Source organism: Stylophora pistillata, chromosome 2 (assembly GCF_964205215.1).
Source record: "Stylophora pistillata chromosome 2, jaStyPist1.2, whole genome shotgun sequence".
Classification (NCBI taxonomy): Eukaryota; Metazoa; Cnidaria; class Anthozoa; order Scleractinia; family Pocilloporidae; genus Stylophora; species Stylophora pistillata.
In genome coordinates this window covers 30,556,060-30,582,405 of record NC_142520.1, presented here as the reverse complement: position 1 = coordinate 30,582,405, position 26,346 = coordinate 30,556,060, and the positions used below count along the sequence as shown (strand labels likewise).

The 26,346-nt window shown below is 44.4% G+C and overlaps 1 protein-coding gene across 1 annotated transcript; it reads right to left on the bottom strand.

The window, feature by feature from the left end:
- Positions 1–8,040: 8,040 nt before the first annotated feature.
- On the bottom strand, positions 8,041–8,703 carry LOC148738287 (protein CFDP2-like). The gene has a single exon (XM_088749410.1). The coding sequence runs from the start codon at positions 8,701–8,703 to the stop codon at positions 8,041–8,043; it is 663 nt and encodes a 220-aa protein (XP_088605536.1).
- Positions 8,704–26,346: the final 17,643 nt, after the last annotated feature.

The following is a 26,346-nucleotide window of genomic DNA, read 5'->3' as shown; positions in this document are numbered from 1 at the left end:
TTTATGGAGTCAAATTGGGTTTGGCTTGTCCACAGATACTTTTGCCAAATATGTTCTTCGCGTGTGTTTAGGAAGACTTAGCGCATTTCAGTCTTTGCTTAAATCTTGCAGAAAACATTCCCTTTTAAGTGGATTTTAGTATTTTCTGACAGATTTTATCACAATCTAATGAAAAACGTATCTCTGGCCCTGTTTATCGATAGGTTTTGCAAAACCTTGTTTTTCAACCTGGGTTGAGCAAGACTTGTTAGTGACTGGCAGGTGACTGGCTGACTGACGGACTGGCTGAGTTCCTGATCGACAGGAAAGAACCTGACTGGTTGACTGACTTGCTGGCCCATAGGTGAGTGACTGGCTAAGGAGTGGTGACTGACTGGCTGAGTGTTGCACTGAGTCACTGGTATTAGACCAGCCGACTGACTATCGGTCACTGACTGGAAATTCACTAAGTGAATTTCTGACTGATTGGTGGAATGTGTCAATAGTGCCTGACTGGCTTTACGACTGGTGAATCGACTTTCGGACAGACTGAGGACTGACTGGCTATCTGATTGGTGACCGTCTGGGTGACTAGCTGGAGTACTGACTAGCTCTCTGACTGGCTAACTGACTTGCTGCCCGATTGTTGACTGAGTGGCTGACCGGCTGAGTGGCTTACTGTCTGACTAGTTGGTTGACTGACTGGCTGACTGCCTGGTTAACTGAGATGCCGATTGACTGGTAAGTGACTAGCTAAATGAATCACTGATGGAAGACTTATTAGCTGACATTGGGTGATTGCACTGCTGACCGAATGGCGATTAAATGACTAACTGATTGGTGATTGACTGACTGACTCATTGGTAGTTGGTCGAGTAGCACTCGTGCCTGATCCGCTGACTGACTGGTCGACTAACTGGTTGAGTGAGAGACTGGTTCCTGGAAGGCTGACTAACTGGCTGTCTAGCTGGTTGACTGACTGAATTAGTTGATGGTTACTGACTGGCGACTAACTCAGTGACTGGTTGAGTAAGACATTGGTACCTGAGTGCTTATCAGACTGGTTAACTTACTCGTGACCGACTATTGACTGACTGACTAGCTGACGGCTGAGCGAAAGATTCACTGCCTAATTGACTGACTCACTGGTACCTGATCAGCCGACTGACTGGTTGACTTAAAATTGGGCAACTGACTGGCTGACTGACTGCTTGACCGACTCACTGGTATCTGACCGGCTCACTGGCAGCTTGATGGACGGGTTTTTACCTGACTGGCCCTTCGGGCTGTTGACTTCCTTGCTGACCGACTTGCGACTGACTGGCTAACTGACTGGTGACTGACTGCTCGAGTTACTAACTAGTCCTTGACCGGCTAACTCACTAGATTTCATTCACTTACTCATTCGTTCACTGAATGGTTGATTGAGAAGCTGACTCACTGGCGAACTGACGTGTTGGCCAACTGGTGACTCACTGGGTCACTGACCGGCTAACTGACTAATGACTAACTAAATTAGGGATTGGTTGACATACTCAATTGGACCTGACTGGCTGACTGACTGGCTCAGTGCTTTGCTGACTGAGTACTGATTGATTGGCTGAGTGACTAGTGACTGACTGGCTAATTCAGTGACTGACTGACTCTAAGGGTGACTCACTGGTTAAGTCATTGGTTGACTACGTGGTTGACTGGCTGGTTGACTGACTAGTTGACTGAGTCAGGAGTGTGTCTCAGCCTGACTGATTGACCAGTTAATTGCTTACTTACTGGTACCTGAACCGGTGACTGACTGCTTGAGAGCCATGCAGACCAACAGATGACTGACTTAGTAACTTACTAGGGGAATTTCTAGCTGAGTGACTGGCTGACTGATTTGTTGACTGACTTATTGGTACTTGACCACCTGAGTGACTGGTTGACTGATTGACGCGATTACTGGTTACTGACTGGCGAGTGTCTATGTCACTCATTGGTTTACTGACTCCCTGGTACGTTATTGGCTATTTGACTGGGTTAATGACCTGTTGACCGACTAGTGACTGAGTGGCTAAACTGACTGGTGACTGACTGGCCAACGCACTGGCTGATCGACTCACTGGTACCTGAGAGGCTGAGTGACTGATGGACTCAATGGTTGACTGACTGACTTAATGGCATCTCACTGGAGATTGACTGGCTGACTTGTCGACGGACTCCTTTACCAACTTGTGTCTAAGTAAATATTTGACTGATGACGAACTGACTCAATGAATAGTTGATTGGCTGGGCGATTGACTTGCTGACAGACTTATTACTGGCTGACTATTTTCTGACAGTCTGGTTACTGTCTGGCTGACTGACTTGTTGATTGAGGGGCTAAGTGACTGACCGACGCACACACTTGCTGGTGCTTGACCGGGTGACTATCCTCTATGCTGGATGGCTGACCGTAATAGCGATTGACTGGTTTAGTGACTAGATGACTGAGTGATTGAGTGAATTGCTGGTATCTGACTGTGTATTTAAATGGTTGACGGACTTGATAACCGATTGGTGAATGAGTGGCAAACTGACTCACCGATTGACTGCCAAGTGAGGGGATGACTGAATGTTTTACCCCCTTGGTAGCCGACTGGTGACTGACTTTATGACGGACTGGTGACTGAGTGATTGACTGGTGACTGAGTGTCTGACTGACTGGTTGACTTCTACGGTGGTTCCTGACCAACTAACTCACTGGTTCCTGACGGTTGGCTACTAATTGGGGGACTGACGGTTTAACTGACTTGCCGACCGACTGGTAGCTGACTGGCTTACTGATTGGCTAACTGACCGAGGACTTCTTGACTGAGTGACCAGTTAAATGACTTACCGGATATCTGAGTGGCTGACTGAGTTGATTACTGCCTTGCTCACGGTTTGGTGATTGACTGGCTAACTGACTGGGTAATTGACCGGTTGACTTACTTTTGAACTGAGTCAGTTGTACCTGACTTGCTGGCTGACTGACTTGTTTATTGACTGGCTTGCTGACTGTTACAATTCCTGGTTAGTGACTAGCGACTTGGTGTTAACTAAATGGTTGAATGTCTCGCTGCTACGTCACTAGCTATTTCACTGCTTAACTTACTCGCTGACTGACTGATGACTAAGTGGCCAACTCATAGGTGACTGAGTAGCTGATGGCCTAACTGAATAAGCGACTCTCTTTTACCTAATGGTTTAGTGACTGAAATGCGCCAAGTCTTGCTCAACTTGCCCTGAAAAGACGGACTTCCAAAAACTATCCGCAAACGAACCAAAAGCAATTCTTTCGACTACATTGTGTTAAAACCTGTAAGAAATCATTGAAATTTGCTCGTGACGCGATGGTTCCTGCAAAATTTGGCCAAAAGGTGAGATGCTTCAAGTCTTGCTCAGCTCGTGCTCAAAATGTAGTTTTCCAAAATGTATCTGCAAATAAGCCACAACCACCTGGTTTTAACAGAACCCATAAGAATACACCAACAGATTGCGACACAATCAATTGAATAAAGTTGGTTTGGCTTCTACACAGATACCATGGTTTTAGTGTGAGTTTGGCAAGAGTAAGCGCATTTCAGTCTTTGCCTAAATCTTCCAAAAAACATTGCCTTTTAACTGGATTTTAGTGTTTTCTGAAAGATTTGATTACAATCTCATGAAAACTGAATCTGTAGCCCTGTTTGAAGATAGTTTTTGCAAAACCTTTCTTTATCAATCTGAAACGTGACTGGCTGACTGACGGGTTGACTAAATTGCTGATCAACAGGCAGGCGACTGGCCAACTGACTTGCTTTATTACTGCCTGCCTGAATGGCTACCTGACTGGGTGACTGACCTGCTGGCCGACAGGTAAGTGACTGGGTAAAGACTGGTGACTGACTTGCTGAGTGTTGCACTGAGTCACTGGTAGGATATCAGCTCAGTGACTATCGGTCACTGACTGGCAATTGAATTCTGACTGATTTGTGGAATGTGTCAATGGTGCCTGACTGGCTTTCTGACTGGTGAATCGACTTTCGGACAGACTGAGGACTGAGCGCGAGTTGAGCAAGACTTGACCCTAATCTCTATCTGGCCAAATTTCGCAGGAAACATTGGGTGTCAAGGAAATTTTAGTGGCTTCTTACAGATTGCAACACAATCTATTCAAAAAAATTGGTTTGGGGTTGTTTCCAGATACTTTTTACAAAAGCGTGGTTTTAGCCCGAATTGAGGAAGACTTGACCCACTTTACTATGTGGCCAAATGTGGCAGGAGACATCAAGGATCAACCAAAACTTAGGGCTTTATTACACATTTCAATACAATCTAACCAAATTAGTTGGTTTTCGCTTGTCTGCTGATACTTTTTGCCAAAGCGTGTTTTGAGCGCGAGTTGAGAAAGACTTAACCCAACTCTCTATTGGGCCAAATTTCGCAGGAAACATCGGGTATCAAGGAAATTTCAGTTTTTTCTTACATACTGTAAAACCATCTATTAAAGAAAATGGTTTTGGGTTGTTTGCAGATACTTGTCGGAAAAGCGTGTTTTCAGCGCGAGTTGATAAAGACTTGACCCACTCTACTATGTGGCCAAATTTGGCAGGAAACATCAAGGATCAACCAAAACTTAGTGTTTTCTTACACATTTCAATACAATCTATCCAAAAAAGTTGGTTTTCGCTTGTTTGCTGATACTTTTTGCAAAACCGTATTTTGAGGGCGAGTTGAGCAAGACTTGACTCAAATCTCTATTTGGCTATATTTCGCAGGAAACATGAGCTATCAAGGAAATTTTAGTGTTTCCTTACAGATTGCAACACAATCTATTTAAAAACATTGGTTTTTAATTGTTTGCAGATACTTTTAGGAAAACCGTGTTTTCAGCCCGAGTTGAGAAAGGCTCTGCGCATTTTACTCTGGCCAAGTTTCGCGGAAAACATCGACTCTCAACCAAAGTCTAGCGCTTTGTTACGGATCTAAACACAATGTAGTAAAAATATTTGGTTTTGCCTTGCTTGCAGATAGTTTTAGCAAAGGTATTTTTCTGATTAACTCAAATGCTGACCAACTGGTGACTGAGTGGCTAATCGACGGGGACTTACTGGCTGATCAACTGGTTGACTGACCGGCTGACTAAATGGTTGACTGACCCAGTGGTACTTCACTAGTTATCTAGATATCTTCACTAATTATGAGTAATACTTTGACTTACTGACCGACTGGGGACTGAGTGGCTAATTGGCTGACTGGCTGACTGGCTGGTTGACTGATCCGCTGACTCAAAGGTTCACTGACCAATTGGTACTTGACTGGCTCTCTGACTAGTTAGCTGACAAGGTGACCGGCTGGTGATTGAGTGATTAATTGACTGGTGGGTCAGTGCCTGACTACGTGGTTGACTGACTGGCTGAATGATACGTTGACCATGGTCCTTGATTGGCTGTCTGACTGCTTAACTGACTTGCTGATCGCCTGTTGAATGAGTGACTAGTTAACTCTTGACTGACTGGTTGATTAGCTGGTTGACTGAATGGTTGACTACTAGGCAGTCGTCGGACCATGTCCATGACTAGCGCAATTGCGACAAACACTTTCTCTCGTGGCTAAAGAGCCCAACTATAGAACGGCAGACACGGCCGCATCCACTGCACACGAAGACACATGCCACTGGAGCACACGTTGCTTCGTTCATTGTTGCTCTTCTCCTAGCTCTTCTATCATCGGCTATAGCTTTCAGCCTTTCCTCTACCGCCTGGAGTGCCAGACTGCACACAGACCTCCAATCACTCCGATCTACAGCATGTAGCTCCCAGTTATGTGTTGGCAGGCCAGTGGCGAGCATATCTCTCTTGCATACGTCCTTGAAACGCAGCTTGGGTCTGCCAATAGGCCTCGAACCGGATTCCAACTCGCCATACAGCAGATTCTTAGGGATTCGCCCATCCTCCCTCCGGTGCACATGACTGAGCCACCTCAATCTCCGCTGTCTTATCAGGGTGGACATCGAGGGGATATAGGCTCTTGCAAGTAGCCCATTGTTAGAGACCTAATATGTCCATGAGATGGAGAGGATGCGACGAAGACATCTCATATGGAAGATGTTCTAGCGCTTCTCCTGACTAGCGTAGGTAGACTAAGACTCGCTACCAAACAATAAGGTGCTCACGATGCAAGCACGATACACAGCAACTTTAGTTTTGGTAGTTAACTTGTTGTTCTCCCAGACATGGGCAGACAGCTTAGTCATCTTGGTTGCAGCCTTGCCAATTCTCTTTCCAATCTCCACTTCAAAGTAGTTGTTGTTTGAGGTGGTGGAGCCGAGATAGGTAAACTGTGTGACGGCTTCCAAGATGTAGTCTTTGATCGTTACGGCAGGTGTGGCTGCATTGTCGTGGGACATGACTTTCGTTTTCTTTACGCTGATTGTAAGTCTGAAGGACTCACATGCGTCAGAAAACTGATTGAGGAGGATTTGGAGATTTTCAGCGCAGTGAGCAACGAAGGCAACATCATCGGTAAAGAGAAGGTCACGGATGGCTACCTTGCGCACTTTGGTCTTGGCTCTAAGGCCTGCAGGGTTGAAGAGTTTACCATCAGAACGAGATGGTATCAGGATGCCTTCTTCAGAGGACTTGAAAGCATGATTCAGTAAAACTGAAAAGAAGATGTTGAAGAGAGTTGGGGCTAGCACACATACTTATTTTACGCCGCTGTTTATATCGAATGCCTCAGACCTATTTTCGTCATACTGCACTTTACCCCGATACCCATCAAGGAACGATTTGGTGAACCTCAGGAGTTTAGGAGGACAGCCAAGTAAGGGCAGAGACTTGAAAAGGCCGTCTCTACTGACAAGATCGAACGCCTTTGCCAAGTCGATGGATGCAAAGTAGAGTGGCTATTGTTGCTCTTTGCACTTCTCCTGGAGTTGTCTCGAAGAGAAAATCATGTCCACAGTCGACCGATTAGAGCGGAAAACACACTGGGATTCAGGGTACACTCTTTCAACGAATTTTTGAAGGCGATATAATGCTGCTCGGTTAAACAGCTTCCCAGCAATGCACAGAAGTGAGATGCCACGGTAATTGTTGCGATCACTGCGGTCTCCCTTGTTCTTGTATAGGGTTGAGAGAATAGAATCCCTCATCTCCTCGGAAACGTATCCCTCTTCCCACCATTTGCAGATTAGCTGGTGGAGATTGTCGAACAATTGGTTTCCACTGCATTTGAAGAGTTCAGCCAAGATACCGTCAAGCCCAGGGGCCTTTCCAGCACTCCATCAGTCTTGATTTATCAGTAATGATTTCACCAGTTGATGTTTCGCCTTCTTCATACCCTCAAACAGGCCCCTGGAATTTCCAGTGTCAGCAGCTGACTGGATTTCAGCACAGAGATTCATCCAAAAGTTGTTAGCACAAAGATCTTACATTTTTCATTCACACGACGCCTGGCCTCCCGAAGTGCTTCCAAAGAGCTAGGTGATTGATTACGCTGGTACTTCTGCAGGGCAGTCCTCTTTGCTTCGATGAGCGGCTGGAGAGTCGCGATGTCTGCATTGAACCAATCCTGGCTTCTGCGTACATTCTTGCCAAAGGCCTTTAATGCTGCAGCAAGGGTGGTATCCTTGATATGGCTCCAGTGATCCTCTGTGTTAAGTTCCAGGCAGTCTGCGAGTCTCGAGCTCAGGATGTCGTTGAATATAGAGACATTTTCAGGGATGGCGGTGGCACATACATACATACATACATACATACATACATACATACGTTTATTGACCACTTCCCCAAAGGGGCTTTTCAGTGCCAATTACAAAGGAAAAGCTAAAAATAAAAACATATACAAATAATTTGTTACAATTAAAAATCATTAGGATATCATTCCTCCCTCTTAAATTTATCTAAAAGCACCCCTCTAAGCTTACTCCTAAAACTATTAACATCGATGCACACCTTAATATCATTATTTAAATTATTCCAGATGTTCACTGTCCTATAGTAAAAAGTCTTCTGCCCCGTAGCGGTTCTAGATAAAGGAATATTTAGCATCTGTGAATTTCTGGTTTCTAATTCCCGTTTACTTGCAGTAAAGTGTAGCAGATTGTTTGACACGATGGAACTTCTTTGGACGTAACTGGATCTTGGTGCAGACAAGAGAGTGATGACTGTCACAATCAGCACTGTGGTATGCCCTTGTAGTACGAATGCTATTAAGGTGTTCCCGTCTTGAGATGATGAGGTCGAGTTGGTGCCAGTTTTTAGATCTGGGGTACGTGCAAGAGAACCTATGATGCAGCTTCACGCCAAAGAATGTGTTTGTAATACAGAGGTGATGATAGGTGCAAAGCTCCAGAAGGCGTTGACCATTTTCATTGCATTTGCCAACACCAAAGTGACCAAGACAATCAGGCCAGGAGCCTTGATCGTTGCCCACTCTAGCGTTGAAGTCGCCGAGTAGAATCAGCACCTCGTTGCTTGGGATATGTTTGATAGCATCGTCCAATTGGCTGTAAAAGGTATCCTTGGCATAGGTACTCGAAGTCAGGGTTGGAGCGTAGACAGGAAGCAAATTGGTGGGACCTAGATCGGTATTGAGTTTTATGTGCATGATGCGCTCAGACTTGGTTGAGCCCGGCTCCACCATCTGTAATAGCTTGTTGCTGAAAGCAAAACCAACTCCATGTACTCTAGGCTCATCTTCATCTCTACCCTGCCAGAGAAATGTGTATTCCTTCTCCATTAGGCTTAGCAACCAGCTATACGCGTTTCCTGTAACGCAGTGATATCAACTTTGAGCCTAACCAATTCTCTGCTAATGACAGCTGTTTTGCGTACCCCATCAATGTCGCGTATGTCCTTGATAAGTCCTGTCAGCATCGTTCGGACGTTCAAATGGTAATTGACTGGCTCTCTGACTGGTTAACTGACTGGGTGAGTCAGTGGCAGACTACGTGGTTGACTGACTGGCTCAATGATAGGTTGACTAACTCAATGGTCCTTGATTAGCTATCTTACGTATTTACTGACTTCCTGAACGACTGGTGAATGAGTCACTAATTGACTGGTGACTGTTTCGCCGAGTAACTGGTTGACTGTTTGCTTGACTGAGTGAATGACTGACCTAGTGGTACTTGACTGGCTATGTGACTGGTTGGGTAACGGACTGGCCGACCGATATGTACTCAGCAAGTCAGGTTAACTGACTTGCTGACCGATTGGTGACTAAGTGGCTAATTGACCTGTGACTGACTGGCTGACTACGTGGTCGACTAACTCAGTGGTACTTGATTGGTTATCTCACCGGTTAACTGACTTGCTGATCGCCTAGTGAATGAGTGACTAGTTAACTGGTGACTGACTGGTTGAGTAGCTGGTTGACTGAATGGTTGACTGACGCAGGGGTAATTGACTGGCTATGTGACTGGTTAACTGACTGGCTGACGGACTTGAGACTGAGTGGCTAATTGACTGGTGACTGACTGGCTGACCGAGGTGTTGACTGACTCAATTTTACTTGATTGACTGGTTAACTGAGCTCCTGACCGACTGGTGAATGAGTGACTAATTAATTGGTGATTGACTGGCCGAGTGGCGGGTTTACCGTCCGCTTAACTAAATGGTTCACTGACCAAGTGGTACTTGACTGGCTGAAGGACTGGAGACTGAGTGGCTTAATGATTGATGACTGACTGGTTGACTGCATGGTCGGCCGACTGGAATACGAAAGGGTTGACTGATTGAATGGTACTTGACTGGGTATCTCACTGGTTAGCTGACTTGGTGACCGACTGGTGAGTAAGTGGCTGGTTGACTGGTGAGGAAGTCACTGGCTGACTGACTGGCTGACTTGAGTGGCTATCTGTCTGGTCAGAAGACCTCCTGACTTACTGACTGTCTGACTGACTGGTTGACTTCCTCGGTGGTGCCGACTGACGAGTTAACTGACTCAGTAGCTCCTATCGACTATCTGATTGTTTGACTAACTAGTTGACTGACTGGTTAACTGACTCGCTGACCGACTGGTGACTGACTGTGTTGCTGATTGGCTAACTGACAGGAAACTGCTGGACTGAATGACCAGTTGACTGACTCACTGGGTACCTGACCTGCTGACTGACTGGGGTACTGCTTTACTTACGGTTTGGAGAAGGACTGGCTAACCACTGCTACCTGACCGACTGAGTGACTGGTTGACTTACTGACTTATTAATTACTGAGTGGCCTTTGAAGGGGCTGACTGACTGGTGGACTGGTTGACTTGGCGCATTTCACTCTGGCCAAATTTCGCAGGAAACAGCGGATATCATGTGGATTTTAGCGTTTCCTCACAGCTTTCAAGACAACCTATTCAAAAGAATCGCCTTTGTCTTAATTGCAGATACTCTCTTCAAAACCATGTTTCCTGCGCGAGTTGAGCAAGACTTGACCCATTTCATTCTCTGGCCAAATTTTGCAGGAAACATCGGGTATCAAACGAACTTTAGTGTTTTCATACAAATTTCAAATCAATCCATTGAAAAAAGTTGCTTTTGGGTTCTTTGCAGATACTTTTTCCAAGACTGTGTTTTCAGCAAGACTTGAGCAAGACGACCCATTTCACTCTGTGGCCAAATTTGGAAGGGAACAGCAGGTATCAGTCAATTTTTAGTGTTTTCTTACAGATATCCACACAATCCATTAAAACCAATTGGCTCTGGGTTGTTTGCAGATGCTTTTTTTAAAATCGTGTTTTCACCACCAGCTGAGCGAGACTTGACCCATTGAACTCTCTGGCCAAATTTTGCAGGAAACATCGGGTATCAAGCAAATTTTCATGTTTTCTTACAGATTTCAACACAATCTATTCAAGACAATTGGTTTGGGCTTCTTTCCAGATACTTTTTGCAATACCGTGTTTTCAGCACGAGTTGAGCAAGACTTGACCCATTCTACTAAGTGGCCAAATGTGGCAGGAAACATCGCGCATCAAGCAAAACTTAGTGTTTTCTTACACATTTCAATACAATCTATTGAAAAAAGTTGGTTTTCGCTAGTTTGCTGATACTTTTTGCAAAACCGTGTTTTGTGCGCGAGTTGAGCAAGACTTGACCCAAATCTCTATCTGGACAAATCTCGCAGGAAACATCGAGTATCAGCGAAATTATAGTGTTTTCTAACAGATTGTAACAGAATCTATTCAAAAAAGTTGCTTTTGGGTTGTTTGCAGATACTTTTCGGAAGACCGTGTTTTCAGCCCAAGTTGAGAAAGACTTGGCGCATTTCACTCTCTGACCAAGTTTCGCGGAAAACATCAAGTCTCAATCAAATTTTAGCGCTTTCTTACGAATCTAAAGACAATGTAGTAAAATATTTGGTTTTGGCTCTCTTGCAGATGGTTTTTGCAAAAGTGTTTTTTCTGATGAACTCAATTGCAGACCAACTGGTGACTGATCGTCGTACTGATTGGCTAACTGACAGAAAACTGCTGGACTGAATGACTAGTTGACTGACTTACTGGGTACCTGACCTGATGACTGACTGGGTTACTGCTTTACTCACGGTTTGGTGACAGACTGGCTAATTCACTGCTACCTGACCGACTGAGTGACTGGTTGACTTACTGACTTATTAATTACTGACTGGCCTTTGAAGGGGCCGACTGACTGGTGGACTTGGCGCATTTTACTCTGGCCAAATTTCGCAGGAAACAGCGGATATCATGTGCATTTTAGCGTTTTCTCACAGCTTTCAAGACAACCTATTCAATAGAATCGTCTTTGTCTTGTTTGCAGATACTTTTATCAAAATAATGTTTCCTGCGCGAGTTGAACAAGACTTGTCCCATTTCATTCTCTGGCCAAATTTTGCAGGAAACATCGGGTATCAACCGAAGTTTAGTGTTTTCGTACAAATTTTAAAAAAATCCATTGGAAAAATTTGGTTTTGGGTTCTTTGCAGATACCTTTTCCAAAACCGTGTCTTCAGCAAGAGTCGAGCAAGACTTGACTCATTTCACTCTGTGGCTAAACCTGGAAGGCAACAGCAGGTATAGCTCAATATTTAGTGTTTTCTTAGAGATTTCAACACAATCTATTGAAAACAATTGGTTTTGGAACTTTTGCGGATGCTTTTTGCAAAACCGTGTTTTGAGCGCGAGTTGAGCAAGACTTGACCCAAATCTCTATCTTGCCAAATTTCGAAGGAAACATCGGGTATGAGGGAGATTTTAGTTTTTTCTTACGGATTGCAACTCAATCTACTCCAAAAATTGGTTTTGGGTTGTTTGCAGATACTTTTCGGAAAAGCGTGCTTTCAGCGCGAGTTGAGCAAGACTTGACCCATTTTACTATGTTGCCAAATTTGGCAGGAAACATCGCGGATCAACCAAACCTTAGTGTTTTCTTACACATTTCAATACAATCTATCCAAAAAGTTGGTTTTTGCGTGTTTGCTGATACTTTTCGCAAAACCGTGTTTTGAGCGCGATTTGAGCAAGACTTGACCTAAATAACTGTCTGGCTAAATTTCGCAGAAAATATCGGGTATCAAGGAAAATTTAGTGTTTTCTTACAGATTGCAACACAATCTATTTCAAAAAATTGCCTTTGGGTTGTTTGCAGATACTTTTCGGAAAACCGTATTTTCAGCCCGAGTTGAGAAAGACTTGGCGCATTTCACTATCTGGCCAAGTGTCTGGGAAAACATCGGGTCTCAATCAAATTTTGGCGCTTTCTTACTGATCTAAACACAATGTAGTAAAAGTATTTGGTTTTGGCTCTCTTGCAGATAGCTTTTGCAAAAGTTTTTTTCTGATTAACTCAATTGCTGACCAACTGGTGACTGACTGTCTTACTGATTCGCTTACGGACAGAAAACTGCTGGACTGAATGACTAGTTGACTGACTGACTCGGTACCTAACCTGCTGACTGACTGGGTTACTGCTTCACTCACGGTTTGGTGACGGACTGGCTAATTCACTGCTACCTGACCGAGTGAGTGACTGGCTGACTTACTGACTTAATTACTGACTGGCCTTTGAAGGGGCTGACTGAACTTGGCGCATTTCACTCTGACCCAATTTCGCAGGAAACAGTGGATATCATTTGGATTGTAGCGTTCTCTCACAGCTTTCAAGACAACCTATTCAAAAGAATCGCCTTTGTCTTTTTTGCAGATACCTTTATCAGAACTATGTTTCCTGCGCGAGTTGAGCAAGACTTGACCCATTTCATTCTCTGGCCAAATTTTGCAGGAAACATCGGGTATCAACCAAACTTTAGTGTTTTTGTACAAATTTCAAAACAATCCATTGAAAAAAGTTGGTTTTGGGTTCTTTGCAGATACTTTTTCCAAAATCTTGTTTTCAAGAAAAGTTGAACAAGACTTGACCCATTTCAATCTGTGGCCATATTTGGAAGGCAACAGCAGGCATGACTCAATTTTTAGTGTTTTCTTAGAGATTTCAACACAATCTATTGAAAACAATAGGTTTTGGGTTGTTTGCAGATGCTTTTTGCAAAATCATGTGTTCAGCACCAGTTGAGCAAGACGACCCATTTAACTCTCTGGCCAAATTTCGCAGGAAACATCGGGTATCAAGCAAATTTTCACGTTTTCTTACAGATTTCAACACAATCTATTCAAAACAATTGGTTTGGGGTTGTTTCCAGATACTTTTTCCAAAACCGTGTTTTTAGCACGAGTTGAGCAAGACTTGACCCATTCTACTATGTGGCCAAATTTGTTAGGAAACCTCGCGGAATCAACAAAAACTTAGTGTTGTCTTAGGCATTTCAATACAATCTATCTAAAAAAGATGGTTTTTGCTTGTTTGCTGATACTTTTAGCAAAACCGTGTTTTGAGCGCGAGTTGAGCAAGACTTGGCTCTAATCTCTATCTGGCCAAATTTCGCAGGAAACATTGGGTGTCAAGGAAATTTTAGTGTCTTCTTACAGATTGCAACACAATCTATTCAAAAAAATGGGTTTGGGGTTGTTTCCAGATACCTTTTACAAAAACGTGGTTTCAGCCCGAGTTGAGGAAGACTTGACCCATTTTACTATGTGGCCAAATTTGGCAGGAAATATCAAGGATCAACCAAACCTTAGTGTTTCCTTACGCATTTCAATACAATCTATCCAAAATAGTTGGTTTTCGCTTGTGTGCTGATGCTTTTTACCAAAGCGTGTTTTGAGCGCGAGTTGAGAAAGACTTAACCCAACTCTCTATCGGGCCAAATTTCGCAGGAAACATTGGGTATCAAGGAAATTTTTGTGCTTTCTTACATATTGTAACAGCATCTATTAAAGAAAATGGTTTTGGGTTGTTTGCAGATACTTGTCAGAAAAGCGTGTTTTCAGCGGGAGTTAATAAAGACTTGACCCACTCTACTATGTGGCCAAATTTAGCAGGAAACATCAAGAATCAAACAAAAATTAGTGTTTTCTTACACATTTCAATACAATCTATCCAAAAAAGTTGGTTTTCTCTTGTTTGCTGATACTTTTTGCGAAACCGTGTTTTGAGGACGAGTAGAGCAAGACTTGCCCCAAATCTCTATCTGGCTAAATTTCGCAGGAAACATGAGCTATCAAGGAGATTTTAGTGTTTTCTTACAGCTGCAACGCAATCTATTCAAAAAAATTGGTTTTTAATTGTTTGCAGATACTTTTCGGGAAACCATGTTTTCAGCCCGAGTTGATAAAGACTCTGCGCATTTTACTCTGAGCAAGTCTCGCGGAAAAAAATCGACACTCAACCAAGGTCTAGCGCTTTGTTACGGATCTAAACACAATGTTGTAAAAATATTTGGTTTTGGCTTGCTTGCAGATAGTTTTAGCAAAAGGATTTTTCTGATTAACTCAATTGCTAACCAACTGGTGACTGAGTGGCTAATCGACGGGGACTTACTGGCTGACTAACTGGTTGACTGAGCGGCTGACTAAAAGGCTGACTGACCCAGTGGTACTTCACTAGTTATCTGAGTAATACTTTGACTTACTGACCGACTGGGGACTGAGTGGCTTATTGGCTGACTGGCTGATTGGCTGGCCGACTGACCCACTGACTGAAAGGTTCACTGACCCAGTGGTACTTGACTGGCTCTCTGACTGGTTAGCTGACTAGGTGACCGGCTGGTGACTGAGTGATTAATTGACTGGTGAGTCAGTGGCTGACTACGTGTTTGACTGACTAGCTGAATGATAAGTTTACTAACTCAGTGGTCCTTGATTGGCTATATGACTGGTTAACTGACTTGCTGATCGCCTGGTGAATGAGTGACTAGTTAACTGATGACTGACTGGTTGATTAGCTGGTTGACCGAATGGTTGACTAGTAGGCAGTCGTCGGACCATGTCCATGACTAGCGCAACTGCGATAAACACTTTGTGTTGTGGCTAAAGAGCCCAATTCTAGACCGGCAGACACGTGCGCATCCAATGCACACATTGCTTTGTTCATTGCTGCTCTTCTCTTAGCTCTTCTATCATCGGCTATAGCTTTCAGCCTTTCCTCTACCACCTAGAGTGCCAGACTGCACACAGACCTCCAATCGCTCCGATCTGCAGCATGTAGCTCCCAGTTATCTGTTGGTAGGCCAGTGGCGAGCATATCTCTCTTGCATACGTCCTTGAAACGCAGCTTGGGTCTGCCAATAGGCCTCGAACCGGATTCCAACTCGCCATACAGCAGATTCTTAGGGATTCGCCCATTCTCCCTCCGGTACACATGACTGAGCCACCTCAATCTGCGCTGTCTTATTAGGGTGAACAGGCCCCTGGAATTTCCAGTGTCAGCCGCTGACTGGATTTCAGCACAGAGATTCATCCAAAAGTTGTTAGCACAAAGATCTTACATTTTGCATTCACACGACGCCTTGCCTCCCGAAGTGCCTCCAAAGAGCTAGGTGATTGATTACGCTGGTACTTCTGCAGGGCAGTCCTCTTTGCTTCGATGAGCGGCTGGAGAGTCGCGATGTTTGCGTTGAACCAATCCTGGCTTCTGCGTACACTCTTGCCAAAGGCCTTTAATGCTGCAGCAAGGGTGGTATCCTTGATATGGCTCCAGTAATCCTCTGTGTTAAGTTCCAGGCAGTCTCCGAGTTTCGAGCTCAGGATGTCGTTGAATATAGACATTTTCAGGGATGGCGGTGGCAGAAGCATTAATGCGAAGTGTAGCAGATTGTTTGACACGATGGAACTTCTTTGGACGTAACTAGATCTTGGTGCAGACAAGGGAGTGATGACTGTCACAATCATCACTGTGGTATGCCCTTGTGGTACGAATGCTATTAAGGTGTTCCCGTCTTGAGATGATGAGGTCGAGTTGGTGCCAGTTTTTAGATCTGGGGTAAATGCAAGAGAACCTATGATGCAGCTTCACGCCAAAGAATGTGTTTGTAATACAGAGATGAAGATAGGTGCAAAGCTCCAGAAGGCGTTGACCATTTTCATTGCATTTGCCAACACCAAAGTGACTAAGACAATCAGGCCAGGAGCCTTGATCGTTGCCCACTCTAGCGTTGAAGTCGCTGCGTAGAATCAGCACCTCGTTACCTGGGATATGTTTTATCGCATCGTCCAATTGGCTGTAAAAGGTATCCTTGGCATCGGTACTCGAAGTCAGGGTGGGAGCGTAGACAGTAAGCAAATTGGTGGGACCTAGATCGGTATTGAGTTTTATGTGCATGAAGCGCTGAGACTTGGTTGAGCCCGGCTCCACCATCTGTACTAGCTTGTTGCTGAAAGCAAAACCAACTCCATGTACTCTAGGCTCATCTTCATCTCTACCCTGCCAGAAAAATGTGTATTCCTTCTCCGTTAGGCTTAGCAACCAGCTATCCGCGTTTCCTGTAAAGCAGCGATATCAACTTTGAGCCTAACCAATCCTCTGCTGATGACAGCTGTTTTGCGTACCCCATCAATGTTGCGTATGTCCTTGGTAAGTCCAGTCAGCATCGTTCGGACGTTCAAATGGTAATTGGCTGGTTCTCTGACTTGTTAACTGATTGGGTGACCGGCTGGTGACTGAGTGGTTAATTGACTGGTGAGTCAGTGGCAGACTACGTGGTTGACTGACTGGCTGAATGATAGGTTGACTAACTCAATGGTCCTTGATTGGCTATCTGACGTGTTAACTGACTTGCTGAACGACTGGTGAATGAGTCACTAACTGACTGGTGACTGTTTCGCTGAGTAACTGGTTGACTGTCTGCTTGACTGAGTGAATGACTGACCTAGTGGTACTTGACGGGCTATATGACTGGTTGGGTAACGGACTGGCTGACCGATATGTACTCAGCAAGTCAGGTTAACTGACTTGCTGACTTGCTGACCGATTGGTGACTAAGTGGCTAATTGACCTGTGACTGCGTGGTTGACTAACTCAATGGTACTTGATTGGTTATCTCACCGGTTAACTGACTTGCTGATCGCCTAGTGAATGAGTGACTAGTTAACTGGTGACCGACTGGTTGAGTAGCTTGTTGACTGAATGGTTGACTGACGCAGGGGTAATTGACTGGGTATGTGACTGGTTAACTGACTGGCTGACGGACTTGTGACTGAGTGGCTAATTGACTGGTGACTGACTGGCTGACCGAGGTGTTGACTGACTCGATCTTCCTCGATTGACTGGTTAACTGAGCTCCTGACCGACTGGTGAATGATTGACTAATTAATTGGTGATTGACTGGCCGAGTGGCGGGTTTACCGTCCGCTTAACCAAATGGTTCACTGACCCAGTGGTACTTGACTGGCTATAGGACTGGTTAACTGACTGGCTGAAGGACTGGAGACTGAGTGGCTTAATGATTGGTGACTGACTGGTTGACTGCATGGTAGGCCGACTGGAATACGAAAGGGTTGACTGATTGAATGGTACTTAACTGGGTATCTCACTGGTTAGCTGACTGGGTGACCGACTGGTGGGTGAGTGGCTGCTTGACTGGTGAGGAGGTCACTGGTTGACTGACTGGCTGACTTGAGTGGCTATCTGTCTGGTCAGCCGACTTCCTGACTTACTGACTGTCTGACTGACTGGTCGACTTCCTCGGTGGTGTCTGAGCAGCTGACTGACCAGTTAACTGACTCAGTAACTCCTAACGACTGATTAGTTGACTAACTATTTGACTGACTGGTTAACTGACTCGCTGACCGACTGGTGACTGACTGTCTTACTGATTGGCTAACTGACAGAAAACTGCTGGACTGAATGACCAGTTGACTAACTCACTGGGTACCTGACCTGCTGACTGACTGGGATACTGCTTCACTTACGGTTTGGAGAAGGACTGGCTAATTCACTACTACCTGACCGAATGAGTGACTGTTTGACTTACTGACTTATTAATTACTGACTGGTCTTTGAAGGGGCTGACTGACTGGTGGACTGGTTGACTTGGCGCATTTCACTCTGGCCAAATTTCGCAGGAAACAGCGGATATCATGTGGAGTTTAGCGTTTCCTCACAGCTTTCAAGACAACCTATTCAAAAGAATTGCCTTTGTCTTAATTGCAGATACTCTCTTCAAAACCATGTTTCCTGCGCGAGTTGAGCAAGACTTGACCCATTTCATTCTCTGGCCAAATTTTGCAGGAAACATCGGGTATCAAACGAATTTTAGTGTTTTCATACAAATCTCAAATCAATCCATTGAAAAAAGTTGCTTTTGGGTTCTTTGCAGATACTTTTTCCAAGACTGTGTTTTCAGCAAGACTTGAGCAAGACGACCCATTTCACTCTGTGGCCAAATTTGGAAGGGAACAGCAGGTATCACTCAATTTTTAGTGTTTTCTTAGAGATATCCACAAAATCTATTAAAACCAATTGGCTTTGGGTTGTTTGCAGATGCTTTTTGCAAAATCGTGTTTTCACCACCAGCTGAGCGAGACTTGACCCATTTAAAAATGGGTATCAAGCAAACTTTCCTGGTTTCTTACACCTTTCAAAACAATCTATCCAAAAAAGTTGGTTTTCGCTTGTTTGCTGATACTTTTTGCCAAAGCGTGTTTTGAGCGCGAGTTGAGAAAGACTTAACCCAACTCTCTATCGGGCCAAATTTCGCAGCAAACATCGGGTATCAAGGAAATTTTAATGTTTTCTTACAGATTGCAACACCATCTATTAAAAAAAATGGTTTTTAGTTGTTTCCAGATAGTTGTCGGAAAAGCGTGTTTTCAGCGCGAGTTGATAAAGACTTGACCCATTCCAGTATGTGGCCAAATTTGGCAGGAAACATCAAGGATCAAACCAAACTTAGTGTTTTCTTACACATTTCAATACAATCTATCCAAAAAAATTGGTTTTCGCTTGTTTACCGATACCTTTTGAAAAACCGTGTTTTGAGGACGAGTTGAGCAAGACTTGACCCAAATCTCTATCTGGCTAAATTTCGCAGGAAACATGAGCTATCAAGGAGATTTTAGTGTTTTCTTACAGCTGCAACACAATCTATTCAAAACAATTGGTTTTTAATTGTTTGCAGATACTTATCGGAAAACCGTGTTTTCAGCCCGAGTTGATAAAGACTCTGCGCATTTTACTCTGAGCAAGTCTCGCGGAAAAAATCGACTCTCAACCAAGGTCTAGCGCTTTGTTGCAGATCAAAAAACAACGTAGTAAAAATATTTGGTTTTGGCTTCCTTGCAGATAGTTTTAACAAAAGTATTTTTCTGATTAACTCAATTGCTGACCAACTGGTGACGGAGTGGCTAATCGACGGGGACTTACTGGCTAACTAACTGGTTGACCGAGCGGCTGACTAAAAGGCTGACTGACCCAGTGGTACTTCACTAGTTATCTGAGTAATACTTTGACTTAGTGACCGACTGGGGACTGAGTGGCTTATTGGCTGACTGAAAGGTTCCATGACCCAGTGGTACTTGACTGGCTCTCTGACTAGTTAGCTCTCTAGGTGACCGGCTGGTGACTAAGTGATTGACTGGTGAGTCAGTGGCGGACTACGTGTTTGATTGACTGGCTGAATGATACGCTTACTAACTCAATGGTCCTTGATTGGCTATCTGACTGGTTAACTGACTTGCTGATCGCCTGGTGAATGAGTGACTAGTTAACTGATGACTAGTTGATTAGATGACTGAGTGGTTGATTAGCTGGCTGACCGAATGGTTGACTAGTAGGCAGTCGTCGGACCATGTCCATGACTAGCGCAATTGCGACAAACACTTTCTCTCGTGGCTAAAGAGCCCAACTCTAGAACGGCAGACACGGCCGCATCCACTGCACACGAAAACACATGCCACTGGATCACACGTTGCTTTGATCATTGCTGATCCTCTCTTAGTTCTTCTATCATCGGCTATAGCTTTCAGCCTTTCCTCTACCGCCTGGAGTGCCAGACTGCACACAGACCTCCAATCACTCCGATCTCGAGCATGTAGCTCCCAGTTGTCTATTGGCAGGCCAGTGCCGAGCATATCTCTCTTGGATACGTCCTTGAAACGCAGCTTGGCTCTGCCAATAGGCCTCGCACCGGATTCCAACTCGCCATACAGCAGATTCTTAGGGATTCGCCCATCCTCCATCCGGTAGACATGACTGAGCAGCTCAATCTTTGCTGTCTTATCAGGGTGAACATCGAGGGGATATTGGTTCGTGCAAGTACCTCATTGTTAGGTACCATGAGATGGAGAGGATGCGACGAAGACATCTCATATGGAAGATGTTCTAGCGCTTCTCCTGACTAGCGTAGGTAGTCCAAGACTCCTACCAAACAATAAGGTGCTCACGATGCAAGCACGATACACAGCAACTTTAGTTTGGGTAGTTAACTTGTTATTCTCCCAAACATGGGCAGACAGCCTAGCCATGTTGGTTGCCGCCTTGCCAATTCTCTTTCCAATCTCCACTTTAAAGTAGTTCTTATTTGAGGTGGTGGAGCCGAGATAGAAAAGCTGTGTGATGGCTTCCAGGATGTAATCTTAGATCGTTACGGCATGTGTCGCTACATTGTCCTGGGACATGACTTTCGTCTTCTTTACGCTGATTGTAGGTCTGACGGCCTCATATGCGTCGGAAAACTTATTGAAGAACATGATTGGAGTTTTTCCAATCATGAATCAAAGAGTTTTTTTGAAGGTCACCGGTGACTATGTTGCGCACTAAGGTCTTGGCTCTAAGGCGTGCAGGGTGAAAGCCCGTCAGGCACCACTGACACATTCCACCAATCAGTCAGAAACTCAGAGCTGAGCAAGACTTGGCGCATTCCACCCTCTGGCCAAATTTTGCAGGAAACTTCGGTTCTCTGGTAAATTTTAGAGTAATCTTATGGATTTAAACACATTCTCTTCCAAAAAGGCTGTTATGGTCTGTTCGCAGCTATCTTTTCCAAAACCGTATTTCGAGCGCGAGCTGATCAAGACTTGGCGCATTTGATACTTTGGCCAAATTTTGCAGGAAACATCGGTTCTCGGGTAAATGTTAGTGTATTTTTATGGATTCTGTTGATAAAAGGTGGTTTTGGCTTGTTTGCAGATACATTTTGGCAAACGATATTTTGAGCGCCAGCTGAGCAAGATTTGGCACATCACAGCCTCTGGCCACTGTTGGATCCAGAAAGCGGGTTCCAGGTGAATTTTAGTGTATTCTTTCGGATTTCAACACAATATAGTGAAAGAAAATGGCTTTGGGTTGTTTCCCTTTTGCAGAACCGTATTTTCAGCTCGAGTTGAGCAAGACCTGACGCAATTTACGGATTAGCCAAACTTAGCAGGAAACATGGGGTCTCAAGTTAATTGTGGTGCTCTCTGACAGACGCTAACAGAATCCAAATGGAAAAATCGGTTTTGGATCGTTTTTAGGTACTTTTTGCAAGACCGTATTTTCAGTTGAAGTTGAGGAACACTTGAAGCAAACACCTGAGGACTGACTGGCTATCTGATTGGTGACTGTCTGGTTGTCTAGCTGGAGTACTGACTAGCTCTCTGAGTGGCTAACTGACTTGCTGCCCGATTGTTGACTGAGTGGCTGACCGGCTGAGTGGCTTACTGACTGACTAGTTGGTTGACTGACTGACCGACTGCCTGGTTGATTGAGATGCCGATTGACTGGTAAGTGACTAGCTAAATGAATCACTGATGGAAGACTTATTAGCTGACATTGGGTGATTGTATTCCTGACCGAATGGTGATTAAATGACTAACTGATTGGTGACTGACTGACGGACTCATTGGTAGTTGGTCGAGTAGCACTGGTGCCTGATCCGCTGACTGACTTGTCGACTAACTGGTTAAATGAGACACTGGTTCCTGGACGGCTAACTAACTTGCGGACTAGCTGGTTGACTGACTGAATGAGTAAAGGGTTACTGACTGGTGACTGACTGACTCAGTGACTGGTTGACTGAGTCATTGTTACCTGAATACCTATCTGACTTCTTAACTTACTCGTGACCGACTATTGACTGACTGACTAGCTGACGGCTGAGCGAAAGATTCACTGCCTAATTGACTGACTCACTGGTACCTGATCGGCCGACTGACTTGTTGACTAAAAATTGGACGACTGACTGGCTGACTGACTGCTTGACCGACTCACTGGTATCTAACCCGCCCACTGGCAGCTTGATGGACGGATTTTTTCCAAACTGCCCCTTTGGGTAGTCGACTTCCTTGCTGACCGACTTGCGACTGACTGGCTAACTGACTGGTGAATGACTGCTCGACTTACTAACTGGCACTTGACCGGCTAACTGACTAAATTTCATTCACTGACTCATTCGTTCACTGAATGGTTGATTGAGGAGCTGCCTCACTAGCCAGCTGACGTGTTGGCCAACTGGTGACTCACTGGGTCACTGACTGGCTAACTGACTAATGACTGACTAAATGAGGGATTGGTTGACAGACACATTTGTACCTGACTGGCTGACTGACTGGCTGAGTGCTTTGCTTACTGACTACTGATTGATTGGCTGACTGACTAGTGACTGACTGGCTAAGTCAGTGACTGACTGGCTAATAGGGTGACTGACTGGTTAAGTTATTTGTTGACCTCGTGGTTGACTGCCTGGTTGCCTGACCAGTTGACTGATTGGCGACTGTCTTCGTGCCTAACTGATTGACCAGTTGGTTGCTTACTTACTGGTACCTGAACCGGTGACTGACTGCTTGAGAGCCTTGCAGATACGTGACTGACTTAATAACTTACTAGGTGAATCTCTAGCTGAATGACTGGGTGACTGACTTGTTGACTGACTTATTGGTACCTGACCACCTGAGTGACTGGTTGACTAAGTGACGGGATTACTGGTTACTGACTGGCGAGTGACCATATGACTGATTGGTACACTGACTCACTGGTACGTGATTGGCTATTTGCTGGGTTAATGAACTGTTGACCGACTAGTGACTGAGTGGCTAAACTGACTAGTGACTGACTGGCCAACGCACTGGCTCACTGACTCACTGGTACCTGAGCGGCTGAGTGACTGCCTTACTGAATGCTTGACTGACTGACTTTATAGCAACTCACTGGAGAGTGACTGGCTGACCCGCTGGCGAACCTGTCGACTGTCTCCTTTACCAACTTGTGACTAAGTAACTACTTGACTGGTGACCGACTGACTCACTGACTAGTTGACTGGCTGGGCGATTGACTTGCTGACAGACTTGTTACTGGCTGACTATTTTCTGACAGTCTGTTTACTGATTGGCTGATTGACTTGTTGATTGAGGGGCTGAGTGACTGACCGACGCACAGACTTGCTGGTGCTTGACCAGGTGACTATCTGCTAGGCTGGATGGCTGACCTTAATAGCGATTGACTGATGTAATGACTAGATGACTGAGTGGTTGAGTGAATTGCTGGTATTTGACTGTGTATCTAAAGGGTTGACTGAATTGATGATTGATTGGTGAATGAGTGGCTAACAGACTGTCCGATTGACTACCAAGTGAGTGGATGACTGATTGTTTTACCCCCGTGGTAGCCGACTGGTGACTGACTTGATAACCGACTGGTGACTGAGTGACTATTAACTGAGTGTGTGACTGACTAGTTAACTTCTTTGGTCGTACATGACCAGCTGACTGGCTAGTTAACTAACTCACTGGTTCCTGACGGTTGGCTACTGACTGGGGGACTGACGGGTTAACTGAATTGCTGACCGACTGGTAACTGACTGGCTTACTGATTGGCTAACTGAGCGAGGACTGCTTGACTGAGTGACCAGTTGACTGACTCACCGGGTACTTGAGTCGCTGACTAAGTGGATTACTGCCTTGCTCACGGTTTGGTGATTGACTGGCTAACTGACTGGGTAATTGACCGGTTGACTTACTTTTGAACTGAGTCAGTGGTACCTTACTAGCTGGCTGACTGACCTGTTCATTGACTGGCTGGCTGACTGTTACAATTACTGATTAGTGGTTAGCGACTTAGTGTTAAATAACTGGTTGACTGTCTAGTTGCTACCTTACTAGCTATTTGACTGCTTAACTGACTCACTGACCGACTGATGACTAAGTGGCCAACTAACAGGTGACTGACTGGCTGATGGACTTACTGACTGACTGACTCTAATGTACCTGATGGTTTAGTGACTAAAATCCGCCAACTCTTGCTCAATCTGCCCTGAAAATACCGTTTTCCAAATACTATCCCCAAACGAGCCAAAACCAATTCTTTCGACTAGATTGTGTTAAAACCTGTAAGAAATCATTAAAATTTACTCGAGACGCGATGCTTCCTGCAAACTTTGGCCAGAGGGTGAGATGCACCTAGTCTTGCTCAGCCCGTGCTCAAAATACGGTTCTCCAAAATGTATCTGCAAACAAGGCAAAACAACCCTTTTTTAAGAGAATACATCAGAATACACCAAAATTTGTCTGAGCACCGATGTTTCCTGCGAAATTTGGCGAGAGGGTGAAATGCACCAAGTCTTGCTCATCTCGTGCTCAAAATACGGTTTCGCAAAAAGTATCTGCAAAGAGGCCAAAACAAGTTTTTTGAACAGAATGTGTTAAAATACGTAAGAATACACTCAAATTTAACTGTGACCATCTAAATTTTGAAAGACTGTAAGGGTTTAGGTGTTTATATCCATTTGTTCACCAAAAATAGTACTTATCAGAAAACAGTGACACTTTTAAATGGTCATCAAACAATAACAAAGAGTCTTAGACACTGAAAATTTTGACCAAAAGTACCATACTACCCCTTTGGAAAAAAATCCAAGAGGGCGGAAATGAAAAGACGGTGCGTTAAACCTAACCCACTGTAACTTTTAACCCATTCCTGCTGAAGCCATCAAACTTGTTCCATTGTTGGGCATTCCATTAAACTACTCGTGTGATAAATATGAGTATAACGAATGACAGAGTTCCAATCTTTGGAACTGTGACGATCTAAATTTTGAAAAACTGAAATCCCTAACCTAGGATTTAAGTGTTTAGAACCAATTCTAAACAAAAAAAAGTACTTTTCACACAATAGTAACCCTTTTTAATGATAATCAAACAATAAGAAAGCGCTTCAGACACTCAAAATTTTGACCAAAAGCACCATGTTATCCCCCTGGAAAAAAATCTACGATGGCGGAAATTAGAAAAGGGTTCCCCCTAGCCCTAACTAACTTTTGCACCATTCGTGCTTAAGCCATGAATCCTATTACACTGTTGGGCATAGGATTGAACTACTTGCGCAATAAATATGAGTATCTTCCATTGCAAAATGACTCAGTTACAGTCTTTTGTCATTCGATTCAACTAATTTGGTATGAAACAAGAACATATTTCATGCGGAAGCTGCAGAGTTATAGGGGTTGGAAGATTGCGAGGGGATATGAACGATCGTCACTGGGATATGAACAATCGCCGAGGGGATATGAACTAAGGAGGCACGTTAACCCTAACCCTAACTAACTTTTGAACCATACGAGCTTAAGTCATGAAGTTGTCACACTATTGTTCATTGCATTGAACTAATTCAAGTTGACTAAGACTTGGCGCATTTAGAGCTGTGGCCACATTTCGCAAGAAACATCGCGTGTGTGGTAAATTTTAGTGTATTCTTACGTATTTTAACACATTCTGTTGAAATAAACTGCTTTTGGCCTCTTTGCAGATACTTCTTGCAAAACCGTATTTTAAGCGCGAGCTGAACAAGACGCCGCATTTCACCCTCCGGCCAAATTTTGCAGGAAACATCGGTTCTTAGGTAAATATTGGTGTATTCTTATAGATTCTGTTTAAAAAAGGTTGGTTTGGCTTGTTTGCAGATACATTTTGGAAAACCGTAATTTGAGCGCGAGCTGAGCAAGACCTGGCGCATCTCACCCTCTGGCCAAATTTTGCAGAAAGCATTCCGTCTAACGTAAATTTTAATGATATCTTACAGCTTTTAACAATATTTAGCCGAAAGAATTGGTTTTGGCTCGTTTG

Coding starts and splice junctions, on each gene's coding strand:
- LOC148738287 (XM_088749410.1), bottom strand. CDS start 8,703: ATGGAGAAGGAATACACATTTCTCTGGCAGGGTAGAGATGAAGATGAG.